General features: G+C 34.1%; 1 protein-coding gene across 1 annotated transcript; it reads right to left on the reverse strand.

Moving 5' to 3' along the window:
- Positions 1-433: 433 nt before the first annotated feature.
- Positions 434-9,787, reverse strand: RAD51AP2 (RAD51 associated protein 2). The gene is made up of 3 exons (XM_061156206.1): positions 6,532-9,787; positions 6,200-6,283; positions 434-705 (listed from the first exon to the last, which is right to left on the reverse strand). Exons 1-3 carry the CDS (start codon positions 9,785-9,787, stop codon positions 587-589), a joined length of 3,459 nt encoding a protein of 1,152 aa, XP_061012189.1. The 3' UTR covers positions 434-586.
- Positions 9,788-11,467: the final 1,680 nt, after the last annotated feature.

An 11,467-nucleotide genomic window follows, 5' to 3' on the forward strand; every position in this document is an offset into this window, starting at 1 on the left:
ATCAAGAAGCCCAAGAATACTGGATTGGGTAGCCTGTCCCTTCTCCAGGGGATCTTCCTGATCCAGAAGTCAAACTGCATTGCAGGCGGATTCTTTATCAACTGCGCTACCAGGGAAGCCCCTCAATCCTAAGCGGTCTTGAAAAATTTACCCATCCTCTTTGTACCTCTGGTTTTCTCACTTTAAAAATAGGGAGAGTGGATTAGAATAGGTAGTTTGTAACATTTTTAGGAGTCATAGATTCTTTTCAGAAACCAATAAATACTATCAATGCTCTCCACAAACACTTTATATACATGTATCATGGAAATAAGTTGACATATTTTATAAGACTATGAAAAGTCTTCATGTGTATATTTATTAATATGCTATGAAAACATTAATGAAATGTTTTATAAAATTTAAAGGTAGATACACACATTAGATACACACATACATAAAACCCTCTCCAAACTTTATAATAAAGTAAGCACAAAACTCCTAAGCTGGAAGAAAGCATTTATCCAAAGAAAGAAACAAAAGATTTATAGATGTGAAATGTTTTGAAATATTAAAGTCCAAAATCTTTTAAGTTCTCGAAACATATTCATTTCAGATAGGGATGAAGTTGTTTAACCTTAGCCTTTCTTGACAATCCAATCCTGACTGGTCGACTGCATGTCTTAAGAGGTAGTACTCTTGAAATTCCATATGAAAAACTGCTACCTAAAAATGTAAGACAATAAAAGTACATAAGGGAGTAAAAATCACTCATAGTTTCTATGCTTAAAAATGATTACTAACTTCTAAAATCACGATACTAACAACATTTACTGAGTCACTGAGCTAAGTGCTTTGAGTGCATTAGTTTACTTACTCTTATCTCCATTTTTTAAATGTGGAAAACTCAGCACACAAAAGTTAAGTAACTTGCCCAACATAACATAACATAGCAACTAAATAAAATCAGCATTCCAGTCATGCAATCTGGCTTAATATTAATAAAACTATACAGAGTTTAAACTTAACATGAGGTAGTAGCTGTAAAGACTATGTTATTTTTCTATTAGAAGTTATTAGACTATATCATTAATATGTATATGTGGCTTCTAATAGAGATTATTATATATACTATATATATAATATATATTATATATATACAGCATATATATATACAGCATATATATACTGTATATTATTATATACAGCACAAATGTATTTCATCATCATGTATCAATGGAGAGCTCTAATTTTGAAGTTTTATTTAATATGACACTAACATTTGTAAAAAGTTCAAAACATTTGGCTATCTGATGCAAAGAACTCATTGGAAAAAACCCTGATGCTAGGAAAGATTGAAGGTGGGAAGAAAAGGGGACAACAGAGGATGAGATGGTTGGATGGCATCACTGACTTGATGGACATGAGTTTGAGCAAGCTCCATGAGTTGGTAATGGACAGGGAAGCCTGGCATGCTGCAGTCCATGGGGTCCCAAAGAGTTGGACACAACTGAGCGACTGAACTGAACTGAACTGAATACACCTTACTAATCAGTTAACCAAACAGGTAGAATCAACTACTCTTGATAACGAGTACCTCTTATTATCAAAATAGCTCTTTGAATATTTTTTAAATAAACAGTAGGGTAAATATCTGAAGCTAAAAAGGTATCAAACTTTCATCAATTAGTATGACCTTAATATAATAGCACATTATGCCAAAAACAGTGTAATTAACCTAATGCTAAATATGGAAAAAGGTAAATAGCATAATTTATACCAAGTTGAATCAAATATAAATTGTGTATGTATATATGCAAATAATAATGAAATAAAATATAAAATTTAGCTATATGTAAATAGGGAGAAAACAATATAAAACAGCTATAAATCAGTTTCATATACTTTATTAAACATTAAAATTATAAAGTTAATTGTAAAAATGTATTCCTATATTTTTTCATTTCTTAAGAAAGAGATGATCTAATTAAAATAAAATTGTTGGCTCATGTCTACTACACACAATTTGGTTATAAATTAGATAACTTGGCAATTTATGCTAAGTGTACTTCTTTATTATGAAATTATTGTTTCAGAACAAAGTCATGATTAGTCTATTTGATTACCTTTCCAAAGTATGTCTTTCCCCTTTAATATTCTAATACAATAGATATTTCTGGTAATTTTGCATCTTCTGGGAAATCGCTGAACAAATTTGTAACAACAGCAGGTCTCTGGCAAAGGACCTAATCTTAAACAGTCACTAATGAGTGGCTATAAGGATATACTTCTTTGCCTCCTTTGATTTCCTCCCTTTTCATGAAGAAAATTATGTAAAAAGTAAATCCCTTTTTCTATTACTAGATACTAGATTAATTTATTGCTTTGTGTTATTTAACAATTCTATACATCCAAGCATAATACCAGCAACTGCTCATTTAGACATCAATGTTAAAGAAAAAATTCATGAAGTTTATTAGTTAGTGGTCTTTTAAAAATAATACCAACTCAGTTGCTTTTTTAAATCCTTACAACTCAAATTTCCAGTTCAACTCAAACACTAGCAGCACCTCCATTTGCTAGAAGCTTGATAGGAATGCAGAAACCAATACAATGTTGTAAAGTAAAATAAATAAATTAATTAATTTTTTAAAAAGGAAAAAAAATAAAACAAAACAAAATTTTAAAAAAAAGGAATGCAGTATCTTAGAGTCTACCACACAACAAAATCAGAATCATTTAACAAAACACCCAGGTGATGTACATGTCAAATGAAATCGAAACACACAACGTGAGAGCTGAGATTTAGAAAAGGCAGAGGAACCAGAGATCAAATTGCCAACATCTGCTGGATCATCCAAAAAGCAAGAGAATTCCAGAAAAACATCTACTTCTGTTTTATTGATTATGCCAAAGCCTTTGACTGTGTGAATCACAACAAACTGCAGAAAATTCTTCAAGAGATGGGAATACCAGACCACCTGACCTGCCTCTTAAGAAATCTGTATGCAGGTCAGGAAGCAACAGTTAGAACTGGACATGGAACAACAGGCTGGTTCCAAATCGGGAAAGGAGTACGCATCAAGGATGTAAATTGTCATGTTGCTTATTTAACTTATATGCAGAGGACATCATGAAAAATGCTGGACTGGATGAAGCACAAGCTGGAATCAAGATTGCTGGGAGAAACATCAATAACCTCAGATATACAGATGACACCACCCTTATGGCAGAAAGCTAAGAACTAAAGAACCTCTTGATCGAAGTGAAAAAGGAGAATGAAAAAGTTGGCTTAAAACTCAACATTCAGAAAACTAAGATCATGGCATCTGGTCCCATCAATTCATGGAAAATAGATGGGGAAACAGTGAAAACTGTGAGACTTTATTTTGGGGGGCTCTAAAATCACTGCAGATGGTGACTGCAGCCATGAAATTAAAAGACATTTGCTCCTTGGAAGAAAAGTTATGACCAACCTAGACAGCATATTAAAAAGCAGAGGCATTACTTTTCCAACAAAGTTCCGTCTAATCAAAACTACGGTTTTTCCAGTAGTCATGTGTGGAGTATGGATGTGACAGCTGGACTATAAAGAAAGCTGAGCACCGAAGAATTAATGCTTTTGAACTGTGGTGTTGGAGAAGACTCCTGAGAGTCTCTTGGACTGCAAAGAGATCCAACCAGTCCATCCTAAAGGAAATCAGTCCTGAATATTCATTGGAAGGACTGATGCTGAAGCTGAAACTCCAATAATTTGGCCACCTGATGCGAAGAACTGACTCAACTGGAAAAGACCCTGATGCTGGGAAAGATTGAAGGGGGGAGGAGAAGGGGATGACAGGATGAGGTGGTTGGATGGCATCACCGACTCAATGGACATGAGTTTGAGTAAACTCTGGAAGTTGGTGATGGACAGGGAAGCCTGGCGTGCTGCAGTCCATGGGGTTGCAAAGAGTCAGACACGACTAAGTGACTGAACTGAACTGAACTGAGAGGTGTGAGTTTCAGTTTTGTTTGGGGATATACTGAGGAGTGTACCCTGCAGATACAGCCTCTCAGATAGCTCTAAAGAACTGCTCTGGACAGGTTAAAGAGGAGGTGCGCATACATGTGATTTTGGAGAAGAGGTATATGCAACCAGACTCACATCTTGGTAGAAGTTTAGTGCCAGTGAGGAGTAACAGATGTTTTAGTCAATTATTTCAGTGCTTTTCTAAGTATGGGAAGATGTAAGAAATTAGGTTCATACAATTTTCTCTTGAAAATATCTATCTGAAGACCTGTTCTGCCAGTTTTTCCAGAGCACAGAATGCCTCATTCTTAATCTCTGCCCTGAACTCCTTTCAGACTATGCTAGAGGTCAGCAAGAGCAGTGCCTAATGACTCACTCGTAGAATCAGGTGACTCGTGACATTCTTTGGTTGACATATACATTAAAACTTAAGAAGTATTGATACTAAATGATATATAAAGCTCCTGGCATACTGGCTAGCTGGCATTTGACACACTCAAAGTATTTGCCTCCTCCATACCAGAGAGAAAGGAGAGAGACTGAAAGGGAGATAGGATGCACTAGAAATGTTGGTAGCAGAAACTTTAATTGGAGGCATCATGATGACAAGTGGGTGGGTATCAAAAACATTTCTGCACAATCAGAAGTCTTTCGATACCTTTAAAAAACACCCTGCATAAGTAGGGATCTGGTCTGCCTAGATAGAATTAGTCCATTTTTAGTCCATAATTTGTCCATTTTCCCCAGTACTTCCCAACTTTTCCCTCACACTATGGATTTTAACAAATCCCAGGTATATCATTCCATTTTTAAGCACTTTGAAAGAGGCTTCACAATGATCCTAACATAGTATTAAGTAATTTTGGCTGACCTCTAACATTATTTTTCATATTTCTTGACAAGGAGGTACCTTTCCTTGTGAAGCCACGATAGAGTATTATGGGTTCAGATATTTCCAACAAATGTAACATTTCTTTTCCGATTTAGGCACATACTTTAATCTGTCTTAAATATCCATTTCATTAACACAATTATCATCAAGATGACAATATGAGTTTGTGTTCTCTAATAATCTTCCTCTATCAGAGAATACATTCCTAAACCCAATTTCTTCCTTTCCTCCTGTTCTAGAAGAAACTACCCCTATCCTTTTCAGGCTAATTCTACTACCCCACTTTCATTCTCATAGAGTATTGTTCCTTAAATTGTTTCCTTTTTTCAGGGGAGTAAACCCACAGGCTTTTGATCTTCCAAGGGCTTGGATTAATTAATTAATTAATTAATTAATACTCTTAAAAAGAGTATTTCATTGAAAGCTAAGAAAAAAGAAATTATGCAGTTTTGAAGTGACTGAATAAAAAGTGTCAGGGACAGCAATTTCTCCTAATAAGAAGCCAGAAGAAATGCTTTGAGAAGTGATGCAAGACTGAAGATATTTTGATAAATATATTTCATCTACATCATCATTCTTTCTAGATCTAGTCTTGTATAAAACAAGCAATTTCAGATCAAATGAAAATGTAGTCATTTAGAAAATAATTCTCTAATTTCAATCCAACCCCTACCTCACTCTCATTGGTACTACAAGTTAGAACAGATGGTAGACTTAGTGTACTTTATTCTGATATTACAGACCTCTTAGGCAAAGAATAAGGTTAGCTGTTTAACTTTTCTTTAGTTTGATTCTTTTATAATCAAACATTTAAATGCCATAGTACTAAATGATGTTAATATATCTAAATGGTGCTAATTTCTTTCAAATTACATATAAAATGTTCATATAAACAGCCCTATAATATTTAAAGGATAGAAAACAATGATAATAAATTTATAATTGGGAGTAACACCAATGTAAATCTAACTTAGACAAATGCCTTTTTCGCTTTTGCTAATTAATGTTACATACATTAGATGTACATATTAGATATATATAATACCCGTCTTATCATATAGCTACTGCAAGACATCACTGAAGATATTTAAACAGTTTTATAGAGTATATTTTCTAGTTACATTCTAAACGATTTTTTTCATTTGTAGCCAGTTTTTAACTGTAGGAATTTGTATCAATAAATTATTACTGTTTACAAAAGTATTAAATCTTTGTATTTATTTTTTAACAACCTAAGCATATTTTCCTTATGCTAAAAATACAAGAATGCAGTAATCATCTTAGAAAGTATTAAAGAAAATAACCAAAACTCCTACCTGCCTTCAGTAGATAATTAAATTTTTCTCCCTTAAATTCATCAGAGAAAAACGTTGGTCTTTCAGGTGAAGGATTTTCACAACCTGAAAATAAAGATCAATGTGTTATAACAAAAAGTAACTTTTTATATGAAGTGTCAATACTATAAACAAATTACTTTTTTAGAAATATTCCCTCCCATTGGTTCCTTATATATAATAGAAAAATAATAACATCAATAAACATTGTCTTACACCTTATTTTCTTTTTTGCCAAAATTATATATTTGACCTACAAAGGAAAAAATGCCATATTTTATCTCAGAAAGTACATTTTAAAATCAATTTCATACCTTCCTTAGAAGTAGAATAAAGTGATTCTTCCTCTGGTGTTCTTAGACAGCAATCATTAGGAACTTCCTGTTCACCATTTTTGGGAACTGTTTTCCATTTAAATAAACTTTGGTGTTTTTTATGCATATTAGGACTTGCTATCATATCACCAAGCAAAGAAGATGAACATAATTTGTTTTCTGTACCCATTTTCAAACCTTTTTTTATCCCTATTTTTACCTCCTCAACAGCATTGCTTCCTACAAAGTAATTTTCTTGCCTATTGTTGGTTTCCACAGTGCTTAGAATTTCATTTTCTTTACTAATTTCATGAAACATACGAAGTTCTTCAAGCACTAAATTAAATTTACTCTTCATTTCAAAATTGTTTGCTATTGTCAGAATGTCTGTTGATAAACACTTGGCAGTTAAGTCCTGAAAACATTCATTGTTCCCTACACTCAAATGAGTTTCAAACTGATGATTAAAACATTCTGAAGAGTCATTCTTTGGATGAAAATGCTTTGAATCAGCTAACTCACTCTCTTGAAAAATACTCTCATATTCATTTCTGTCAACTACATTACTTTGATTAACATATTTAGTCTCTTCCATATCTAATTTAGTCATTAATGAAACTGGTTGCACAATAAACGTGTCATCCGTTGAATAAAAACTATTTTTCTCTTCTTTTTCTGTCTTAATGTCTTCATAACCTTGGCAAAAGTTTGTTAAATTTTGTGCTGTGATTTTTTCTTCCTCCTTCAAAGTTAAGTCATATTTTTTACATTCAATTTCATTTATCAAGTTCCCAAAATCTAGCACCTGAGTTACAGTCATGGGATTGGTTTGTTCACTATGCTTTTTGTCATGGCTTGCCTGTAAAGCCTGTTGCCTAGTATTGAAGAAATCTTTAAATATGTAGTTAAAATTAAAACTACTGATCTTATTATGCTTTTGCTTTCCTTCAGCATATAAATCTTGGTTCTGCACATTTACTTCATAAGTTTTTTTGTTAATATATTTCCAGTTCTGTGTAAATTGAGAACAAGACCTAACATGTGTTTTATTAGTTTTAGAGCTACAGTGAACCCAATTTTCCACACTCATGATTTGTTGAGGACAATTCTGATTCTTGTAACTAATTTCTTTTGTCAGAAAAATTTCATCAGTGTCATCAAAGTCCATTAAAAGAGGAATTTTTTCATATGTTTCAAAAATTGGAAAGTATATGTTTTTACTTGTCATACTGAAGGAATTGGTAAGTTTTTTCTTAGACTCTTCAAAAATTTGTTCACTTTTAAATATTCTTTTCTTTAACATAGATTTCATATTATTTTCTAACAGTCTTGAAAAAGTTAAAGTCCTGACTGGATCTACAGTATGATTTTCCACTGTGATATTTTTTGGATAATTCAAATACATTATCCATTTGAAAATGCATCCCTCTTCTAATTTAGAATCATTTTCAACAATTGTAAAAGAGACAAAGTCATTGCGCAAAGAAGTTATGCTGGTTTTCAATATAATATTTAGAAGGTCCAAAACATTGTTTTGTAAACATATGCTTGAAATATCATTATTTGTATTGACATTCATAGTCTCAGTTATTAGATTTTGAACATCAATTTGCTTTTTACACTTCAAAATCCCACACCAGATTAAGATATTATCTTTTTGATTTCCTGAAATACTTTCATGGAAATAAAAAATTTCTGTAATTAAATTTTCAAAACTACTGCCTAAATGAAAATCTTTTTGTGTGGTATAATATCTGAAGTGTAGCATATTATCATTTTCTCCTTTATATTTTAAGCAAAAAATTTGCTTTAAAACTTTTTGACTACCCAGTGTTTCTGTCATGAGAGGCTTTGCTTTTTCATCATGTGTTTTCATGACTTTCATATTGTGATAATTTCCTTTACTTAGATCTATTTCTAAAAATTGTTGCAAATTCAGTATTTCTCCAGCTTTTTTCATATTTTCATATTTCACCTTGTAACTATCCACAGTCCAACTATTTTCCCTATTTTTTCTCAAAATATATATAATGTTACAGTCCCAGTTTTGCAGTTTTTCCAATCTGGTAAATATGTAGCTGTACAGGCCTGTTTCTGTCTCCTTGCAATTTGCATTTTCTAGTTTTATAGTGAAATTCTTTGCAGAGTCTATTGCATCAGACTTGATACTACTGTGATTATAGTAGTGTAAACCGATCAAGTCTTTTTTTCTCACACAAACACTTTGGTTGCTGAGTGACTGGTGGTTACTTTCATAACACTCAGAAAAAATATTTTCTGCATCCACAATTTTTTTATCATTCTGTAACTTTTGCTTCTTAACATCAGGTCTATTTTGGGACCAGTGAATGTTTGTGAAATCCCTAACATATGCCTCATTTTTGCCATTTTTCTTCCCTATTTCCTTTAAATAGACAGAGGACATTTTGCTATTTAAATCAGTTGGAAACTCAGGGATACTTGTTGTACTCTTATCTCTAAAATAGCTAGGTTTGGCAATTTCCATGCTGGGCTGGTTTTGAGATTTTGATATTTTTAGAGTAGATGCTGGAATGCTATTTTCTTTTTTCTTTGATGGCATAACACTACCAGCTTTACATCTGTTCTTAATATCATGAAATGTTGATTTAGTGTCCTTGTAAAAGGTAATATCTAAAAATGGATTTTCTGTCAGTTTTATGTCATTATTGTCTTCCTGACTATTGTCTCTCTCTTGGACTAAATATTGTTTTCCATCCTCGTTTTTAATTACACATACATCGTGTACAGAGGCGTGGGACAGCTGACCAGCCTCTGTTTCAAATATATCACTGCAATGCACATCGAAAATCTCTCTGTCATACAGCTCTGGTTCACAAGACGTTCTAGAAGCCTTCACACCAGAAGCAAAATTTTGTGAGGGTAGAGACGGCAAACAACTATTCATCTCAATTTTGCTATTTTGGTATTCCGGATTATGTATCTGTTTCTCACTGACAGATTTCTTCGCACACGAGCCTGTGGCGTTACCAAAAATCTCCTTAGTTGAAATCATGGGCGCTTTGACGGGTCTGAGCGGCAACTCCCACACTTTTTCCACCTCAGACAAGCAAGGCACCAAAGGCAGCCTCCACTCCACCTCAGAAACACCACCGGGCTCCTCAAGACGGGGTTTCTTTCTACGGGGTGGTAGGGAATCAGGGTCGTCAGCAGGTGGTAAAGGGGAGACAGGCTCCCCGAGTTCGGAAACCTGAGGGTCGCGCTGCGTGAGAGACATGACAGCGAACTGAGGGAATCTGTCACAGGTTCCAGGCAGACTCGGGTCTCAGCCGGTACCAGGCGGCTCTGAACCAACACACCCCCTCCAGCCCCGCCTCGGTCACGCCTCAGCCACGCCCCCAGTGCCCGCCCCAGGGCCACGCCCCCACCCACCCCCTGCAGCGAGCCCCACCCACGTAGTCTCTACCTCAAAAAACACCAAGTGGCTGTGACCGTTATTTTGTCTATTTTTAGCGCCCCTTGCTATTGTTACAATTGTAGCTGATCTAAACTTTTTCTTCCCTCTGGTTAGAATTAAAGAAAAAAGTCAAAATCTTTTTTTTAATTTGTGAACGGAGACAGCTGTACTTTTTAAATTCTAAAATTCTGTTTTTTCCTCAGAAGAACGTCTCCACAGTTTCTCTGGACCCATCTTGTCCATTGAAACTGTGTAGCTCTGTAAACACCAGACCAAATCTCCCTGTGTGTGGTAAAACTTCCTAAAGTGCTCTTAATGATGCCAGTGGCGTTTAAAATCATATTCCCACTTCAGTCTTGAAGTGTTTTGAGAGAAGGCAGCACTGGTACTTAATAGTCTGAATATTTCAGGAAAAAAGTCGTGTGGAAATTATTATCCAGATAACTATTAATCTATACTTTAAGATTGTAGAAAATTTTCAATGCACTGTGGAGTTTTCTTTCCCAATGTTGTGAATACAATTACTTAAAAATTATGTGTTTCAACTATTCTATTTATTGTAAGTGTAATCAGACAGTTCTGACTCACATAATAAATTTTGTAAATGTTATTTTTCTTTTTCTTCTGGTTTGAAAACAATATATTTATTCTCTTCAATCAATTCTGATTTTTGTGAATGTCATAATTCTAAAGAAAGCTATTTTCAAAATGTTTACTATTATTCTTATATACATGTTCATTAAGAAATATGTAATTACTGTTCAGTAATCAAAAGCTTCTATCCCCTTGATGATAGTTTCAAAGTTGATAAGCTGTACATTCACAGATACATACATATATATAAAATCTCAGAAACTGTAAGTGTATAAATGGCAAACTATGACTGGCATACTGCTTTAGTTAATAAACTTCATCAGCCTCTTGTCTCATAAATATTCTTAGATATATTATGATTCCAATTCTAGGTGTTACTTTAGCTTGTGAATTCCTCCAGAAAAATGTTTACTTAAATTTATAGAAAGCCTTACAGTATAAGCACTTCATCAACACTATAAATATAAATGTGGCAATGGTTCAGGTTATATATCAGCAAGTTCTCAAAGTGCTGTTCCTATATATCTTTAGTTGCATTTTTTTTTTAATCTCAGATTTTCCATAATTCTACACTTCATTCAAATGCAGTCTGTGGTATGCTTTGACCAACCCATAGACTGACTTGCATAGCCAGTTCAGTTCAGTCGCTCAGTCGTGTCCAACTCTTTGCGACCCCATGAACCACAACACACCAGGCCTCCCTGTCCATCATCAACTCCTGGAGTTCACCCAAACCTATGTCCATTGAGTCGGTGATGCCATTTAACCATCTCATCCTCTGTCGTCCCCTTCTCCTCCTGCCTTCAATCTTTCCCAGCATCAGGGTCTTTTCAAATGAGTCAGCTCTTTGCATCAGGTGGCCAAAGTATTGGAGTTTCAATTTCAACATCAGTCCTTCCAATGAAC

Source organism: Dama dama, chromosome 11 (genome assembly GCF_033118175.1).
Source record: "Dama dama isolate Ldn47 chromosome 11, ASM3311817v1, whole genome shotgun sequence".
NCBI lineage: Eukaryota > Metazoa > Chordata > Mammalia > Artiodactyla > Cervidae > Dama > Dama dama.